Genomic DNA, 20,846 nt, shown 5'->3' on the forward strand with positions numbered 1-20,846 from the left:
CATGCAAGCAATTTTAGAGTGATCCTGTATGGACATGTGATTATATTGCTTGGTATTAACGTGTTTTTACAGTTTGATGTGTACATGGGCTTCTCTGTGTCGACACAGGAAAAATAAAGTTAGTGGATGCACCGATATTCTGGGCCAGTGCCGATGATTAGAATAACAATTAGGTTGTTGTACCGATACTGATTTTATTTGTTGATGTTACATATTCCGTCTTGTGTGTTAAGGAAAAAAATGCTCATGCTCATTTTGATTCATAATTTTATTTTTGGTCACTACTAGAATAGGTTTACATGCTTTAATGCTTTAGAAACACATTAGTTCTCTATATTATATTGTTAAGTGCAGCAGTACTGTCTGTCTGAAACACTGTTTTAGCTCTTGTCTCTTTAAGCCCCCCCAGTCTGCTCTGATTGATCAGCTCACTCATGCCTGAGCTTGCACCATTCACCATGTCTCCAGTCGGCCCTGTCGTGTCATCAGCTTCCATTTAGCTTCACTTCCACCAATAATATAGACATAGATTATGTAAAAGTGTGACATGGTGATGTAGTGTGATGTCAAGAAATCACAGAATTAAAGGCGGAGCTACTGATGGGGTGTTTCAGGCACTTGTGGAGTAATGTTTTTCTGTGGGACAGAGGAGCTCCCATTGTCCCAGACTTTAGATTTTTTAACTTCCACAACTTGCACAAGACACATACAACACACTGAAGGAAAGAAAACTAATGAAAAAGCATAATAAGTCTCCTTTAAAGCCCTTCAGCCCTTCATTACACTGTCTGTGAGTGAGCACATATTCAGACAACCTATAATATAACCTTCTTTCTTTAAAAAAAATAAATAAATAACAGCTTCAAAAGCCTTTTCACCCTGCATCCTTAGTATCCATGTACACATATTAAGCCAAGTGTCACCTTGGGTGCAAGCTGCCTTAAGCCTTTAAGGTCGAATCTCAAGTCCTCACATGTAAAGTACAAGTCAGGATGACGTTGGTGAGGTGTTTCAATGCTTGCATTGCTCATTTAATGATGTTTTTACATCGCTGAGTCTAAATTCTCTCATCGGGATGCACCTAATTGAACACAGGCGAGAAGGCGGGTTCATAATAAAAAGACTGATTTGGTAGAACGTGCCCACCTTTCTGAAATGAGCAGAATATATGAAAAGGAGATAAAATAGCTTACTGGTGCAGAGTGCCAGGAATTTATAAATGCTTCTTTTTTTATTTTTTTTTTTATTTTTTTTTTACAGTAACCAGCGACAGTTATTTCCACAGTGAATGACAGAATTAGAGAGAAATAAACCTGTGAGCTTACCCAACATTAGCCCCATTTTGTGCCTCTCAAGTAATAACACTGGATGGAGTAACACAGCTAAGCACCTGATTTTCTCAAAATGCCAAATAATTCCCCAGTGATCTTTTAAAGAGAGAGAGAGTAGGATGCGTTAAGATCATTCACTGTTGTTGTCAAAGTATTGCCAGAATCCTCAGAGACTTTCTTCAACCATTTAAGTCACTCTGACTGCTGCACAATCGCAAATGTTTTTAACCTGTTCCAGAAGTAGCACCTATTTTTTCTGAACACTGCACAAACACAGTTGCGTCCACTGACATAACTCTCATCAATATGTGCCATATGAACCAACATTTACAACTTAATAATCAGTTTTATTTAATATTACTGTTCTTTTCCAAATGTGAATATTTTTATTCACATTACAGGTGCAACACGTAAGAGTTTGCCACCTGTCAAATACATACGCTAACAAAACGGGGACATCTTAACACCAGAATAACTGCTAAGTGCAGCTGTAGTAAGCTAATTAGCTCAGTTAGCTGTGAAGCTAGTGTTCCTATCAGCTGACTTTGGTAGCACTGGGACCTTGGGGCACCAGAGGAGTGGGGGTGTTGTTTACTATCAGAAGAAAGTGTTAAGGGGCTATCTAGTTAGCATGCTAACTTCCGGAATTACCTCTGTGACATTCCGTCGGCATTATGTCAAAACTATTACTTCACATTCTGTCAGTAATTTTAGTGATGATTCATTATTTAATGTTATAAATAGTACAATATGTGAGAGTTGACCACTTGTTGACCTAAAAAGCAAATAGGGGGCAGCATATCACTACAGTAACTGCTAATTGATTGATTGTAGCTGTCCATAGCTTGTTAGCTCAGTTAGGCCTGCCGCTAGTGGCCAAGACTGTGAGTGTTGGTGTTTACAATAGCTGTTATTCACAATCTTTTGATATTTTTAGTTCTGTTTTGAATGTTCTTCCATTTTGCACTTTTGGACTAAAACTCTGGCATGATGCTCCTTTAATTCATTAATATTGTGTGCAAGGTGTTGACCATAATGTCTTTTTGCCTTCAAATGCACAAAATATGTTTTCTTTATTAACAAGAAGCAAACTACACATTTTGCATGTTGCTTCATTAAATGCTCTGTGCCTGATTGCCAATCAAATGCTGATTAGAGACTCCAGCAAGGTCACATACCCAAATACAAATACACTTAGACAAAAGGCAGCAACGATAGGCAGCAGCAACCATTTCCACAGTACAAAACTAGCAACATGCTTTTCCATTTCGCAGCAGATAATGACATGCAAAAAATGTACATCAGAGTACAAAGTCTGGCTGAGCCATCAACAGTGGAGCAGAGGACAACTAAATACAGAATGCATACAATTCCATAGGATATCATTAAGCAGATAACAGTTGTAAAAATAAATACATACAAATACATTAAGTTGTAGATTCAAGTGTAGCTGCTCATTATCACCACCTTGTGTAAAACTGAATGTGACACGAATGTGACATCAAAGTAATGCATATACATGAGAGCCGCCTGACATATCCACGCTATGTTGTTTTACATGTGCTGTCACATAACACCGTAGTCGACATTTTCCAGGGCTTAATAGGGTGTCATAATTTAACAGTGTCAGACAGCCGTACCAGTCCTGTCTGGTCTGTGATGCATTCTGTTGTAAATTAATTACTGCACCATTACAGGGTGGGGACCATGAATAATGCATAATTTCTTCACCATTCTGGGTGTAATGTACAGACCAAAAAAGGCGTTACCAATAATCTTCGATGTGTAGCAAGAAAATGTCTGTGATACTAGTCTGTGAAGTGTGTGAGCAGAAATCAGGACGTCGTACATAAATGATGAGCGCTACAATGAGTCACAGCTGCAGTGAGACATGGTTGAGATCAGGGGGAACAAAACGGAGCAACGAGAGGCAAAACGAGCCGTCTTATGCTTGAATTTGCGGGCCTCGTGAATTTATTGATCTGGAATCCTGCCAACCGAGCAGGGTACTGAAGTCTAATCATGGGGTTGCTTTGAAGTCGCACATCTTATTCAAGAGTTGGTCTGAAGCCACCACATGTGAACAGGTCATCCTCAGTGTGAGACGGGGAGGGGAAGGCCGGGGGACTAGAAAATGGCTCTGAGTTTTTCAGCGAACACAAGGTGGGAAGTGGGCCGATCATACATACACGCTCTTGTTTGTGTATAATGGGTTACTGAAGCGGCCCACAGAGCGAACAGCCCGACTGGGATTACCGCCGGCACTGCCGATGGCCAGTCTGACTATGAGAGAAGGCCACAGGGAGGGATTTGGCCCTTTTAGCAGCCCGCTGTGACTCGACTAGAGAGACTGTGGAGTAAAAAGCCTGAATAGAGCTTCTGTGTAGGCTACGCCCCGACCCCTTCTCACTGCCTCTCACACTGGCAGCTACCTCTCTTTTGGGAAAGACCAGGCGGGGGGGGGGGGACTGAGAGCAGAGAAGCAGAGGGATGAGGAGGGAAAGAAGGAGAGGGGAGAGAAGAGGAGCAAAGAGGAGAAGGCAGATGGGAGAACAGAGGAGAGGAGAAAGGGAGAGAGGCGCGGAGAGAGGGAGCCAGAGAGGAGGGAGTGTGCACTGTTATCCTTGTGGGTGTAAATATTTGCTGTTCTGCTTGTCAGGGTAGCATTTACCGGGACGGGTTGACTCCTGGTCCTTTAGTGGAATACTGATGAGGCCACGGGCACTGGGGAGCAGGAAGGGACAGTGTGGTGTGTGTGAGTGTGTGAAAGAAGAGGGGGGAATAAAGACGAATCCAGGGAAGCAGAAGCATGAGGAATCTGGGCGAGAAGGAGTCAGAGAGCAGCTGTGGCACGTTCCCCAGCGGTGCCCACCCTGGCCCCTTTTTGTTTTTCCAGAAGTCACTCGGGCCGGCAGCCCCCGAGGGCAGGCCCTCTGCCGCGCACGACAAACAAACAACAGACTAATCAGAGGGGCGAGACCTTCGTTCGGCTTCAGCTGACTGGATGACCCAGTTCAACTTTGTTTCAGCTGACTTGTGTTCCGTTGGATTTTGTCTGTGTGTTCAGAACTCTGACTAATCTGAATCTGCTGCCAATGCAGCCCATGACTATTCTGTAATTTTCTGCAGCCAGCAGAACGCTGTGGTCTCAACTGTCACATGTCCTCCTTAACCATCCCTTCCACTTCAGAACCGGAGCACATGTTGCATCAAGCGGCACGCTGGAAAAGCAATAATTAAGCACCGGAGAAGCTTGTTATTTACTTACTCAGAGGTTCCCAGTGGTTGTTAGGCTTTAATAAAGTGTTCACTCATCCATTACTTACGTTTGATATACTGCGATAATCGTGCACAAGCACAGAAATAGTTGAACACGCGGATTACTCAAGCGTTAACGTAGCAACAATCAGCGCTTTGTGGGAATTATCAGCATGGTCGACACATGTCTTTGACACAATTTGTTTTTCTGTGAAAGGTCATTGAGTTAATGTCCACCGTGTCCCACAATCACAGAGCACATTGACTCCCCGCTAATCTTCACAGCGAGCATACATTAGCCTCCAGCCACATTAAGCATGTTCAAGGCTGCTCCTCCACAGATGTTATCCAGACATTCTCCTCCTCTTTCACTATTGGCCGTGGAAAACAGCACAGCACGTAGGTCAGCAGGTATTGGGTTTGCTAATGGATTCTCTCTCTCTCTCTCTCTCTCTGTCGATGCTCTGCCAGGTACTTCCCCATGGGCCACCCGGTGTCAGTGCACCTCTACTTCCAGTCAGACCAGTTCCAGGGCTACCTGGTCAGGCACCACGCCACCAACCTGGCCACTAGCAAGCTAGAGACCATGGAGACCTGGGTGGCGCCCAAGAAGAACTTCAAGCTGACCACCCCTCCCAGCAGCACATTCAGCAGGTTGCAGTTCGCCGAGGTGAGTCAGCAGATTTTCTCGCGTGGCGCTTATTTTTAATTTGCATTTGAGTCACTTGTTTGGCACTAGTCACAAAACAATCAGTCAGCCACTGGCGGCGTCAGGAAATGAGTTCCATTAAAACCTTGAGCACCACATAGCTTTTCCTATGCGCCGCCTATAATTAGAGGTGAGATATACAGCTCATTGCCATGGTGACCTTATATTCATTGCTATGGCGACCTTGCCAAGACTCATAGCGGCGCATCTCCACACAATTAAACCGCTGCCTGTAATGGCCTTGTAAAATGTAAATTGATTGAATTCATCCAAGTTTATAGGGATGAGCGCTTCATGTGCTGCTTATTTGTTGTTTCCTAATAGAACGTCTTCTCACCTTCACACTGGAATGCCTCCCTTGATTGTCTTGTTATGTTAATCTGTGTTTCTGTTTACCACGATGCCTGTTTAGGACACGGCAGCTCGGCTGTGATGTGACAGCAGCAGAGTGTCTTTTTAAAAAGGACAAAAATTAACTGAGTGGCTGCAAATTGACCTTTTCCTCTGGTTTATCGTACAGTGCTTTGTGGGAAGCACAAATGTCAGCAAACTTTTAAATGAATTTGTTTGCACCCGTGGAGCATAATTTTACACCTGAGCTCGGCCTCCTCCAGCCTGCCTCAAAGTGCACTCGGAGGGATCCGGGCGGGCCGGTGTCCATGCCGGTCCCTCTCGCTAAGCCCCCGCTTGTGTGTCGAGCCAATGAGTGGCAGAGAAGTGATGTGAGCCGCGGCTTTTATCTGGATGCTCAGCCAGAGAAAGCATTCACTGTCTGGCACTGTGCAGCGGCTGTCATTCAGTCAGCCTGTCCGTCTGTCATTCAAAAGGAGAGCAGAAAGGGCTTAAATAAGACGGCGCGGCGTCACAGCAGTCGCTCTGTGCTTTTTTTGTCAACTTAGCAGATATGACCCATTATACTAAAGCTATATGCTGGAGTTTGCCAGATAAACCATATGGTTGGCTTAACAATGTGTTCCCTGTCCTCCTTTAGATATAAAGGAAGACAGATATGTCTTTCTTTTCACCTCTCTACTGCCGCCTCCCAGCTGCTTTTATAGGCCTTTTTACTGCATGATTTAGTGTAGAACCACTTACATCCCACACAGTTAAAATTAGTATTTCACCGCAACTCAGCTGACACTCGCTTGACATTGAGAGGTATATTACCTTTTTTTGGAGCGATCTCACACGGCTGATTTTGACTGATGGTTTAGTCCCCGTCCTACTACAGCGTACATACTGAACATACTGTGATAGGGGAACTCATTATGATGCAGTGAAACAGACATGTGTGATGAACATGTGTGACACAAACATTGTGAGCTTAGCAATTTTGCACCGTTTACTGTAAGATGTTTCTATAATTTTGTCAACCCTTTTTGATACGTATAAAGCCGAATCTAAAAGTAGCATTTTCTCAACATACTGTGAATATGACACGCCAAACACTCAAATGTCTTCATTTACAACTAAATGTGTATATTTTTTTTGTGACTGAGTGTACAGTGAATTGATTGTTTAAAAAGGGCTTTTGGAGTGTTCAAACGGACCAGAAAAAACAATAGCAGCGCATGACACATCTGAATTAAATTCCATTTTTAAAATAGAGCTCTACTTCACGGAATATGTCAAGAACATATTGTAGCAGGCCACAGACAATGTGTAGCTAAAAAATGGTATCTAGTTGTCCTGTTCTATTATCATTCTATTCCTATTACCATTATGCACTTTTTTGAGGAGAGTTAAAGAGATGAACAGTGCTGTCAAGCCTGTACAGTAAATAACACCACCAACACAACGGCAGCTAGTTAGCTTAGCTTAGAACAAAAACTGGGGAAAGGAGGAAACTAGCAAGCTAGGCTTTACTGGAATAATTATTTCCAGCAAAACCTCACATAGTCGTTTACATACACTTTTATTTTTTTTTACTGGCTAAACAAACAGAAAACAATGTGTTAATGTGTGCGCTTGGGCAGATATGTTGTTACTAGGCTAGCTGTTTCCCTCTTTTATTCTAAGATACCCAGCTGCTAGCTTCATATCTATTATACAGACATGAATATGGTATCTGTCTTCTCTACATTGAGAAATTGATGATGCACACGAGGGGTTTCATGATACCAGTATTGACAATAACTGTAATATTGAAAGGTTAAATATTAATATCATGGTAGTAGCACACATACGGCAGGCTAACATCGTGTAAATAATCCAGTGCCTCTTTATCAATCTCCTTTTCTTTCCGTTCTCACTTTGTGGCAGTAATGCTCTTCACGCTGGATTCAACCCGCCACAAGAAGTCCAACCTACTCATCCACGTTTGTTTTGATGAGCGCTCAGCTCGCACCTTCATGACAGAAAATGTCCTCGTTTCTCTCTTCTCCACCCTCCCTTCCTCGTGCATCACTCCGCAGTGTGTCTTTATTAGCGGGCAACCAGCCGTCTTACCCACAGTCCCTCAGTAGTGTAAATGGTGTCCCGGGGGAGTCCTCTGCTGCTGCCGGTGAGCACCTGTGTTTGATTACCCCCACAAAAGTGCCACTAATAAGCCTCTGACTAGAGCCTTAAGGGACATTCATGCCCTGTGGTTTTAAGCAGGGCCAGATGTAGAGTTGGACTGTCCATGCTGCTGCCTGCTGATCAAATTGACCTGTCTGTTTTTAACGGAGGTGTTAGAGAATGGGCGCCGGCAAGTCGGTGCAGCAGAGAAAAGGTTTAAGGGTCAGACGAATAGAGGTGGATTATGACATGGTAGCATTTTATGTTTCCTGTTAAGTCAGGGAGGAGATTGTGCAGTGGATGAAACATGTGATATGGGTAATTGATTTGAATAATAAGGTGTATGTGGAGAAAGGTAAAATGTATAATTATGGCTTGGCAATATATTGATATTATACCATTATTGTGATATGAGACTATGCATTGTCTTAGATTTGGCATATTCGTATATCACAAAGTGTTGTCTCTTCCTGGTGACAGTAAAGTGATGTAATTTTCTTAAGTTCACCCACTTAGTCATTAAAGGTGCAATATTTAAGAACAGGCCACCTTTCAAAACAAAAAAGGGGCAGCAAATAGCCATAAGAAATTGCTACTGTAGCTGCTGTTAGCTTCTTCGCTCAGTAAGCAGCGCAGCTAGCGATCCGAACTGAGAGCTCGGGGCACCGGGGGGTGTCTCAGTGTTTACACCTGGCACCAACTTTGGACCTGTTGATGGGAGTCAGCATGGTTAGCAAGCTGACTTCAGTAGACAAATTCCATCCATCCGTTGTCTGTAATTGCTTATTCTTTGCAGGGTGAGCTGACATTTACTGCTGTGTACGCCTTGGACGAGCCGCCAGTTTATCACAGAGTTTCGTTTCTGTTAATAGTTGTCTTTTTTGAGAGCTGTGCTAGTTTTTCAATGTACATATTGCACCTTTAAATCCATGTTAATAATGTTTAAGAAAAATTCTGAATTGTAATAAAGTACTAATAGTGATCCTCACTATAAAAATATCACCATATTATTTCAAGGCCATATCGCCCAGCTCTACATAATCTACAGGTTCTTTTCAGGTTCACCTTCTGTTTGCCCAGTCAACAGCAGAGGATAAATGAGTGTGAAAATCCCCTGAAATTCACAGCAGTTGTTTGTGTTTGTTGGTTATAAACGGAAACTGAATAATTGGCTCAAGTGAGTGGAAACTTTGAGTAAACAGGCCAGTTAACACATATCGGAATAATTGAAAAAAAAAAGGGTGGGTAGAGGTCAGGACGAGGTGCCAGATCAGCATTAGCTCCACAAAAGCATGTTCTTCTAAGTATGGCTATAAACGAAAGAAGGTCCTAAGCCTGCGACTTGGTGAGCGGGCCGGTCATAAGGCTTGATTGGGTCCTGGTCTTAAGCCAAAGCTTATAGGGTAGAATCAGCAAGGGACAGGTTGAGTGTGGAGGTCAGAGTACTCTATAGGCTGAGGCTGGAATGGGCCAGTTAAGTTAATCCCTGTTTGACCCACTTTCATACTGGAAGAAGGAACTTCTTGTTACTGGTGGCTCCGTCTATTAACTAAGCCGATATACCTCAGGTCCAGAGAGAGCGATACCTGAGTCAACTGCAGCATCTGAGACTATAAACTTTGTGATTAAGTCTAGAATGTTTAATGCAGACATTCAGCTGATATGGTAACAATATGTGTGTGGGCTTAAGGACCTCCAGCTCTTTGCATAAAAATACAATAGGTCAACATATACGTTTCAGTAGGAGTTGCCTTTTTCTGCCTTGGATTTCTGTGTGTGAACCAGGGTTCGGATCGAGCTGTTGTCACGAGGCAGGCAGCCAGTCAACAAGATGCGTGTGCGCCTTGTTAACCTGTGTGTACGCTATGCACCGTGTGTGTGTGTGTGTGTGTGTGTGCATGTGTATGCGTGTGTGTGTATGTGGGTGGGTGCTGCGACTGAAAAGCCTGTGGAGTGAAGCTGCCCACTCACCTGACCTGTAATGGCACACAAAAAGTGGAACTTGGACTTCTGTGCATAATCCACATCGCTTTAAGCTGACATTTGTTGCCGAATAAACTACGGCTGAGGCCCTGGGAGCAATGTGAACGCTGTCGGACTCCCCCCTCTCATAAGTCTAACTTTAGTCGGCCTCGCATGGCCTCTCTCCCAGTGGATTACAGTGAGATTCCTCTGTCAATACTCCCTTCGTTTCTTTAGAAAGAGAGTGCCGCCAATCAATCGGGGATGTAGTGTGTGCCAGCGAGTCAGCCTTGAATAAAGTAATGAGCGGACGGAGGTGCCAGACAAGAGGGGCTGATAAGTAATTTAAAGAGAAAAGGACCAAAGTCCAAGGGGCAGAGATGGCAGAGGTCAGTCCAGTAATTGAGATGAAAGTGTATTTTACGGATGGCCAAGACACACACACACACACACACACACACACACAGCATCTCATTTACGCAACTAATGTCTATTGATACTGTTCATTGCAATTCTCAAAGGGTGTTACACAGAGTCAGTTCCAGTCAGCCATTGATCGTGCAGCAGGATGAGGCTGTGTTAATCAGCTACCATTGTGAGGACGAGTGCTTCCTAAAGCCGCCATACCTCTCATATTTCTGCCAACACCCCAGACATGATTCACTGTCGGTGCGTGTGTGTGTGTGTGGGTGTGCGCGTGTTCTGCCTCCCTCTCTCTCTCTCTCTCTCTCTCTCTCTCTCTATCGCCTCATCTCCCCCATCAATCTCGATCACTCCGTGTCTCTCATTTTGCATACCGAGAGCTTTTTCGCAATCCCTCACACGCGGATCACACCTCTTCGGTTACAGCCCCGACCGCAAAAGAAGACATTAAAGGCAATTAGCTGCACTTATGTTCGTCCTGTTCTTGTAATTTGTTCTTTCTTCTTCTCCCCCCCCCCCCCCCCCATTTCAGTTGAGTGACAGCATCCCTGTTCTAGCGTCGCCTTAAAAACATCGCCTCGATTCGCACAAACAAACTTGCTAACATGTGTATCCTAAATGTTAATTATGTAAGCTCGCAGGACGTAATAATCTTAAATTGGCTCACTGTCCCCACTGGCAGTCCTCCAGTGTGCGGCGTGCTGGCAGCTTGTCCCGTGTTCTGCAGCCAGAGGGACTGTATGTCTCATAATTCACCAAAAGATACATTTTTGACGTTGCCATTGTCTGCTGGGTTTTTACACTCTCACGATCGTCGCAGAGAATGCAGCCTTCTCTGTCTTTACTGATGCTTACTTTAATGGAGGACGGCTGCACAGACTCCACTTTTGTTTCGTGTCAAAAAACGGCTGCAGTCGCTGCGTCTGCATATAATGTCAGAGTGTAAAATGTCTCCCTCTGTTTGGGGTTTCCTCACCGATGTCAGGTTGTAATCTTCTCCCCTGTAGTTTCTGTTTAGGTTAAACACCGCTCACACTGCTGTCCATCGCCTGCCTTCTCCTCTGCCTGAAATGTGTTCAGAGAGCAAACATAGATGCATTTGATCTCCACCCCAGGGGGATACGGTCGGGGTCTAGTCATATGCCTCAGCCTGCCTCACATATTGCTTGCCAAAGCCAGGCATACAGTACCAGCAGCTTTGGACAAATAGTCTCAAACATGCGGGACGGAACAATCAGGCTTGTCAGCTTCTGCGTATTGGAACGTTATATAACGGCTGTGTGACGGGCTGGGCTGGAGTGTGGTGCAATTTTATAAAAATTGCATGCTGAAGATTATTTCCCATGATAATTCAGCACAGATATTGGTTATCTTAACAGTGCGGTCTAATGGCGCAGCATGCACACAGTATATTACTTATTTATGACCTCTGCACGCAGCAGCAGGAGGGAGCTTATATCGCTGCATCTCTTGCGCTTTTTGCTGTCGCGTCCCTCCTTGTCTTTCTCCTTACCTCATTCTGTCACTCACTCTTGTCTCGCTGCTCGCACGCCCTCTCATCTCCCTTTTCTCCCTCTCACATTGTCAGATCGGCACTGAGTGGGATGCCAAGGAGCGCATGTTCCGAAACTTCGGCGGCCTGATGGGCCCCATGGACGAGACGGTGGGCATGCAGAGGTGGAGCAAGGGCCCCAACGTCACCGTTACGGTCGTGTGGATCGACCCCACCAACGTCATCGCGGCCACCTACGACATTCTGATCGACGCCAGCGCCGAGTTCACCCACTACCGCCCGCCGCTCAACCAGCCCCTGCGGCCCGGTGTGTGGAGCGTCCGCATCCTGCACCACTGGAGCCCCGTGGCTGAGATGCGCTTCCTTATCTCCCCGTTAGCCTACAACAAGCACCAGCCCATACGACAAGGTGAGAGAGAGAGAGAGCTTCCTCTGTGATGGCAGCACGTGTAACAGCTACACCATAACACAAAAATGAATATTGATCATTTGTTCCACCAACAGCAGATAATCATTCATCAAAAAAGTCCTCAAGGTGTTACTCTAAATGCCAAACACTTCGCTTCATATCACAGTGTGGTAGGAGCCCCACAGAGGAAGCAGCCCGGCAATAAATCCTGTGTTTGTGGAGCTTATTACTTTTGATTCTTCACTGTGTCGCTCACAGAGGAGTTGGTGGTGAATTTTGAGGCTTTTGTGGTCTTTCTATTGTGATACTGTCAAGCGTAGGCAGCGGTGGAAAGTTACTACGTGCATTTACTCCAGTACTGTGCATAAGTCCAATGTTGTGATACGTCATGTGCATTTACATTTCAAACTAATTTATACAAAACAGCTAATAAGCTACGGTTGAGACTCAGCATATAATCAGCGCCACCTCGACCAGCTGTAAGAATATAACGGTCTGAAACGTTCTACATAATCATTGTTATACTTGAGTAGTTCCATTTTTGCTACTTTGTAATTCTGCTCCTGTGCATGTCAGAGGGTAATGTTGTACTTCTTACTCGACTACATTTATCTAACAGTTATAGTTTACTGGCTAAAAAAAGATGATGTTTAGGAGTCAGCAACTAATAATAATTACTTTAAAAAAGGTGATTTTTTTTTTACCTCTGCCAATGAGGTTTTGTTTGCATCTGTGTCTGTCTGTTTATCAGTAGGATGGTTTGTGAGCAGGATTACAAAAAAGCTAGAAAACAGATTTTCATGCAATTTGGTTGGACGATTGGTCTCGGCCAAGAATAGACCCTGTTAACATATGGTGCAGATCCCGATAAAGAGACGGATCCAGGAATTTTTATCTCACTGTCTTTAACATTGGGAGTTATTTCAACATTTTCGTTTATCTCTCAGAGAATAATGCATGGATCTTGACGAAAGGTGGCTGTGTACGAAAGCAGCGTGTGGAGGTACACACTCTACTTAGTGACTTTTTACTTATGTAGAGTAAAACAAAATATGATTTAAAGTGGTTAAAATGAACGCTGATACGAGTACTTTTACCCCAAAATGAATTCTGGTCATAATAATTGCTCAGTTTTGCCTTAGTTAAAGTTGGATGCTATACCCGTAGTTGTTATTGTGTGATCGTCCAGTGTAATATTTCCACTTTGTATACATGCTGTAATTCTTCCGCCGCTGTATGTATCTAACATTATATCGGACACAGTTTGTTGCCGTTCAATCCACAACAGTCTGACACAGTCAGCACAAATTGGGCATCATGCACTCTTACAAAGGCAGTACTGGCTGTAAGTTAGTGTAGAGTGGAGGCCTCTATATGGTCACTTGTTATAAATCCATGATAGATTCATTTTAGATCTGAGTCACACTGCCCCTCTTATCTAACTGATCTGATTCAGATAGTGGGTGTGTTTGATGGACAATGTCTGACTTCCAGGTTACATATTCAGTGTTTACTTTTCAGTTGACACCAACATGGTAATAATTGAAGTAACATAGCTAGTTTAGGTGCTCCAAAATGTCCGCACGTATACACACACCTACATACACGCACACGCACACGCACACACATGCGCGCGCGCACACACACACACACAGATGATGCCCTTTCTAATCAAGCCTCCGGGCCTCTGCAGACCCTGGTTGTTTGTCATCGAGTCACCCTTAATAAAGCAGCGAGCTGCTCATACCCACTAAACAGAGTGTTAAACAACAGCGCACTTAGTCCACGAAAAACAATGACACAATTAAATCAATCAGCCAGCATTGGATAGCATTGTTCCAGACCATTGGCAGCCAGTTTGCTGTGAAAGTCACATGAGAGTTGGGACACTAGCTTCGGCATAATCGCGCCTTTCTCTGTTTAATAATCTCACTGAGCCGTTTAAACGACGAGGAGAACCAACAAATCAAGTTACGGCTTTTTGTCTTTGACCTGAGTCTCAGCGGGGCTGCGGGGGTGGGGTGCACTGGGTGACAGCGAGAGTTAAATATTCATCTCTGGTTTACGGCTGTTTAGGTTCGCATTATGCAACTATGTTCATCCGAATGGAGAAAATTTGCCTGGTACTAATTTAACTGTCAGCTGAACATTCGTCTCTTGCCTCGTTGTCACTACAGTGTTGTCGCTCAGTTGTAAGAGAGTGTCGGCTGTTTATGAGCGAACAGATGTAGATTTATTGATTATTTGTTGGCAGTGACTCAAATGGAATGAACAAATGAGAAAACCCTTTGACCATAATGTAAGTCAGCCTCTAGCTGAATCAACACGTCTCTCGAGCAGTTTTGACAAAACTCGACTTTATCAAGCTAAAACAAAAACAACTGCAGGAAGAGGTAGAAGTATTCTCTGTCTTATGTTCGGCAAACACCTGTAGATTTCAACATGGTAGCTTTACTTGAGTGAAGTAAAAGTACAAATGTATGATCTGTTAAATATGCAATATAGAGTATAAAACAGCATATAATGCAAATAATATAAAAACAGTAAATCATATTGACCTCATAATGCATTAGTGCATCTGTTGTACAGTAAATATATTAGGTTACTTCCATCCGCTGACTGCAGCCTGCATGAGTTTTAGCTGTAGTACTTCATTAACTCAAAACTACCATTCAGGGACCAGCAGTCCCCTTTATGCCAGTCAATCACAGATACCAGCCACCTAAATAAGCCTGATATTTTTGTCATGAAGATCCATGCATTACTCGCCTGGAAATTAATGAAAATGTATACAAACAGAGAAAAAACACCATATCTCACAATGTTAAAGAAAGTGAGAAAGAATTCTTGGGTCCATTAAAGGTTACTGGGGTCTGTTTAGGGCCCAAACCCATCCTCAATCTAAGTTTCAAGGAAATCTGTTGAGTAGTTTTTGTGTAATCTGCAGACAAACCAACCACCCCACAGACACAGTTGGACTTTACATTTATTAGCTAGTTCTGTTTATCTAACCTTGATTTTCTACCATATAAATATGATTTATATTGATGTAGAATGTAGAAGTTGTTATATTGTAGTACTTTTATTTACTATTAACTGGTCATAGTTGAATATATCGCCATGTTTACTCCTGTGATTGCATATTTAAAGCGAGTAACTGTAACCTTTTTAATTTAGAAATAACACATACGTCCTCTTACTAATAAAAAGTTACATACATAAGAAATAAAATGCGCCCCTTACCACTTCAGTACACTCAGGAATATTCCTGCTGCAGCCTCACTTCATGGTGAAAAATGTTGGCAAACTTTAGGGAGATAGTGCTCCACACCTGATATAATCAAGTCGTTCACTTCACAGAGTTTAGGACTCTCCTAATCTCTGCGTGTTACTGTTAGACATTTCAGTGGTTTTATCACAACATTAAAAAGGCCAGTTCACAGCAGAGATGAGTGAAAGTTTAATGCGCTGATATACTGTAATGGCCAGAGGTAGCCACAGTGGCCTCTGTTCAGCTAAACTTACAGTACCACTTTGAGTACATGGGAAAACTTAACACAAGGAACTTTTAACCAGTTATGAAACGGTCTGCGTCCGTTCTTAATCTTAATGTTGATTCCTCTATATGAATTATATAAGACCTTATATATGGCCTATATTATGTGAAGTTATTAGTGTAATTCTTAAAGCCTTAAAGAATTAAAGACTTCTAGGATCCTGGCAGGATAAAAAATAAAGTCTAAAACTATTTTTTTTTGGAGGAGTACTGAGGATGAATTGAGGAATCTCACAGCCGGAGGAAAGAAGCCGCTCTTTAGTCAATAACTATGATTTTGGTCATGGCCTTGTGTGAGACTACATTCAAATACCTGTCGATTCATAGTGGAGTCAGGATCCAGGTGGATTCATCTCTGATTACATCTGGATTAAGGCTTGTGCCATCTATTTGCGTTTAGCTCCCACACCATAAAAAAAGTTTAATAAAAAAAAAATTACGTAGTTATTAGTTCTCCAGAGTCATCTACTTTTTTTGTGTTTATGTGGCGTTTATAGTCATTTAGTAATAATCGTGAATGTGCGTTCTTCTTAGCTCTGCCATCCACTCGCCTCTAATTCACTGCCATGTCTGGCACCAGCTTTCCCTCCTACAGGCAGTGCCAGTAAAACTTTATGACGTGGCCTTCCACCCGCAATGGCAGCAGCGCACACACACATGCATGTGCACACTACACATTTTTTACACACAAAGCTAAAACTTTACACAGATGCATGACTTCATAACAAACTCTGCCACCGCAAAGCTGGCTGGCACGGGCCGGGCATCTCCTCGCCTGGTGGAGCACCTCATGTCTGACTGCGTCTTTCTGTCATCGGCGCATGAAAAGCGCCAATGTCTGCTCAGCCGTGCTCAGAAGGGATGGCTCGCACCCCAGTTAGAGGACCAGTGAGGAATTTACAGCTTCAGTGCAGTTCAGGGTGGAGGGAGTGTTTGAGGATGTGTCTGCGTTTTTCTGTCTTCCAGCCGGGCCCGACCGACATGGGAAGAAAGAATGAGGGCGCGTCTGAGCATTTCTGACCGTTTCCAAAAAGTCAGCATCGCAGTGGCCTGACGCGCCACATCAAAGAATGGGATTCAAGGAGTCCAGTCGTAGAAATCAATCCAAGCAAATTAGCAACCAGCAGAAGCTTTTCTGATTATGAAGCGAATCACGTTCTCTCCTTTGATATTTTACCGTTCATGTCTCTCTTTTTCCTTTCCTCCCTTTCCCTTCAACTCTTTTCCCTTTTGTCTGACCACTGATTATCAACTCCTCACACATCATCCGTCTCCCTCTCTGTTCTCTCCTTCTTTCCTTCCCACGTCTCTCCAGAGGATACACTGAGGCTTCACAACGGGCCGGCGAAGAACAGCTACATGGAGCAGAGCTTCCACGGACTCAACCCGGTGCTCAACATCCCTGTCAGCCTGGGCTACGTGGAGCAGGCCAAGAGGAACGCGGCGCTGACAGGTCCGGAGCTGGAGCACTGGGTAGACAGCCTGGTGGGCGAGTTGTGGGAGGCGGCCGACATCTGCGCCGTGGGTCCTACCGCCTGCCCGGTCATGCAGGCCTGCCCCAAGAACCCCTGGAGCTCCCTGAGCCCAGACCCCAAATCCCATCTGGGAGCACCTCGCGCCGACGGGCGCATCAGGTAGCAGCGAGGCCTCCAGCTGGACAGGAGACCACGGCACAGGAGATTCACTGTTGTTTTTTTAATTTATTTAAGGGGTTTGTTGCAGGTGGGGGGAGTGTTCTCCCTCTGTCTTGGGAAAAGGAGACAAAAGAAAAAGTGGATTTATTGGGGGGTTGCTGGTGAGGGCGTGTGGACAGAGAGCGAGGAGAATGATTTTTCAGATCCTCCCACGGGGTTCCTCCTTTTAGGGGATTATGCTGGCTTTGCTATTTCAGTTTCTCAGTGTATTTATTTTTTCTTCTCATGGCTGAGTTTTACTGTGATCAAACGTTGCAATTTTTGAGCATTTATTTTGCTGCTGAATGAATTATGAAGTCAGCTTTTTAAAGCCCCGCACAGGGCACAGCAGTCATGTGAGTGTGGATTGTCAACACTGGTAGCAGACAAAGTTCTGCTGCAAATAAATTATTCTATAAAAAAAAGGCCTTAGTTGTAAGACGTATATATGAGGAGGTATCCCAGTACGAAATGAAATGTGCCTCCCTAAGTGTATGTCAGCATGGAGAAAATGGGATGATATGTGAGCGTTCAGGTGAGCCCAAAACAGTCAGAGAAGATTATTTTGATACGACTCAAAATGCAGCACCGCTAAAAAGAAAATTTCCTGTTTATGAAGAAGAAACAAATATTTTAGCATTAGTAAAGCCAATTACAGCAAAACTCTTGACTTTCTGATAGTTCAGTGACTCCGTTTGTAAATCAGTGGAATAAATCAGCAACAGCAGCACAACTTCTCTCAGTTCAGTGCCTGATCAGGATGTGGAACTGTTGCGGCTGGGCGAACCATCTGCTGCAGTCACATTTTTCGTAAATATGGAAAAAGAGAAATGCAAATACAGAGGCCTTCTCAGAATAATTACACCTATTCGGATAATAATAGAAATTAAATTGTAGACATTTTAGTGTTCTAAAAATCATAAATGCTTCATTTAGGGTTGTTGTACATTAGTATTTTAAGACTTAACATTCACATAGTGTAGTTTTTTTTGTTTTTTTTTTAAAATAAAACCCTGATGTTGTGACTGGCAGAGGACAAAGAGAGAATTGCTTTGTCCGACTTGGTTTTCTCACAAACCTGCCTCAAACTTGAAACACTAATATCTCAAGCTGACCTTAAAACTCTCTTCCTTGTTTTCAGTGTTGTCTTATTTCTTTTTTTTTCTTTTTTTTTTACTTTCTTCAGTCATTTCAGTGACACTTTATGTTGTACATGATTATACATGAAGTCTCAAAAAGTGTGTGAATGAGGGGGGTGAGTCCATGAGTCGCTATTTATTTATAAGTTTATATTAATACTGATATTTTTAGTCAGTGACTAAATAACTGCGACGCTGCCTTGGCAGCATGATAAATATTTTTTTGTAAAGAAAGCCGCCTTTATTTACAAAGGCCAACCCCCCCAAACTTATACTGTACCTTTGTATGGCCCGCACCTGTGTGTTAGTCCGTGTTGTCCTGTCTGAATAGATCTTCTTGTCTTGGTTTCTTACATGGCTGTTTGCCAAGTGCATCACAAGAGAAAGCCACCCTGACCTGCGTGGTCGGAGGTCAGCTGACGAACAACCTCACCAAACAGAGAAGGTGAACAAAGACGCTCTTCACAACTGAACACACTGGACGACGTCTGGACACGGAAGGAGAAACTGTGCTTTTCTTGGTGTTGTCAGTTTCAGAATGATAGTGAGTGGTAGTGATCTTCATGCTGTGACAATAATGTACAATTTCAAGTGACTATTATATCGTGTCTTGATTGCAAAATGCATCGTTTATCAGATCGGGTCTATGGCACCTTTTCAGCTCTACATTTGAAGTACCTTTTCTGCCATCAAGACAATCTCTGGACAGCTGAGACGAGTTGATTAGACCGAGGGTAGCACTGTACGGCAGCACATCCTGAACAAGAGGTTTGGTCACATATTTACTTCGAAATAAGTTTCCTCTGAAGCCAATTAGGAGTCCAATCTGTGATTGTCAACATTGTTTAGCCACCACACGAGCTAAGTGAGTGTTTTTGCACAGGCTAATGAAGAGACATTACTGTTCATTAATGTCAAGTTCACCTTGCCTCTCTGTCGGATGTGTCCATTATAACTGCTATCACTCCTTCCCTCTCAGATCTACACTGTTCCTGGGGCTGGGTTGTAAAGGACTGTTTTGATTTCCACAGGCCGCCTTCTGCCGCCAACCCGTTTAATTTATAGTGCCACCGTGCTCGGAACAATTACTTCACACGGTACATATTATCATGTAAGCTCGATGACAGTTTTGGATAAAGGTGAATTAAGTAAATGTAACTCATGGTGGAAGTCCTATTTTGTAACAAAATGATTAACAAATGAAGATGTACATAAGTATTTTGTATTGAAATATTGTTTAAAAAGGTATTGTACATGTAAATACAGATGTGGTAAAAAAAAAAAAAAAAATTACATTGAATTATTAAGAGTTTTTGAAGTGTCAATAACTGGGCACAAAGAGTGAATTGATGGTGTTTATTGATCAAAATACATAACCTGTTTCAGTGTTTATGGACAGCCGTGACAACAACCTTGTCCTATTTGCCTCTCAGAGAAAATCACATGCCAGATTGTCGTTGTTCTTGCTGGAATGTAATGTTGAGCAACTGTTGCACAAACTTCTCTGAACTGACATTCCCCCCCCCCCTTTATTTTACTGTTCTGTTGGTTTGTTTTTTCCGGGGAGGCTCTGTGTGCCTTAGCTGACTTTTAGAACCTTCTCTGTCCATTAAAAAAGACAGACCTTATTTTTTGCTCTTTGTTCTGGATTTCATGTGAAGAATACCATGAGTTTGTCGAGTGATTCACTGGTACTGCAACACCAAAAAGATGTCTGCTGTTGTATATATCATCAGGCCTTCTGTCTTTATCAGCTTTTATTTGTTTTTGTTTTCCCTTTGGGGGATCTGTTTTGTTGTACTTGACTGGCTTGTTTTGCTTTTTCTCTGACTGCTTTTTGGAAATAAAGTTCTATGGAAAAACAGTGGGGTGTGTGCGAGTGAGCGTGCTGCATTTGGTAACAAGACATGAAGCCGGCTGAAGCTCCTTTCCAACATTAATCTGTTGTTGCTTATTAAAATGCACGTTGCTTTGCAAATATATCTGACGTCATTTTAACTAGGTAATATAATGCTTTTAATACTGTATATATTCACCAACAGGGTTCATTAAACTTTAATATCAGGGTTATTCATATAAAGTGTTAGTGGAAGGACATTAAGTAGGATTCAACTCTGTTATGCATCTCTAAATAAACTTTAACAAGATGTGATTTAGAGATTCTATTAATCATTAAAGCTGCACTAATCAACATTGTTTTATATCCACAATGGATTTAACAAATATGTCTCAAGAGAAAGTTGTTGCCCACAGTGACAAGCCCACATTGAATTATCATCCAACTCTGTAATTCCCCCCAGCTTTAAGGAGCATTTTAGTGTCCTTAAGCTCATGGTCTTGGTTATACGGCACTCAGCTTAATTGTGCTCTCATC

At 43.1% G+C, this 20,846-nt stretch overlaps 1 protein-coding gene across 1 annotated transcript in view; it reads left to right on the forward strand.

Moving 5' to 3' along the window:
• xylt1 (xylosyltransferase I) overlaps window positions 1-20,336 on the forward strand; it is an 88,370-nt gene extending 68,034 nt beyond the window's left edge. The window contains exons 9-11 of the mRNA XM_037115325.1: window positions 5,061-5,259; window positions 11,771-12,104; window positions 16,976-20,336. Of these exons, the coding sequence (XP_036971220.1) occupies window positions 5,061-5,259; window positions 11,771-12,104; window positions 16,976-17,298 (856 nt within the window). The 3' untranslated portion in view covers window positions 17,299-20,336. The remainder of the gene's footprint in view (window positions 1-5,060; window positions 5,260-11,770; window positions 12,105-16,975) is intronic.
• The last annotated feature ends 510 nt before the right edge of the window (window positions 20,337-20,846 follow it).

This window comes from Acanthopagrus latus, chromosome 1 (assembly GCF_904848185.1).
Source record: "Acanthopagrus latus isolate v.2019 chromosome 1, fAcaLat1.1, whole genome shotgun sequence".
Taxonomy (NCBI): domain Eukaryota; kingdom Metazoa; phylum Chordata; class Actinopteri; order Spariformes; family Sparidae; genus Acanthopagrus; species Acanthopagrus latus.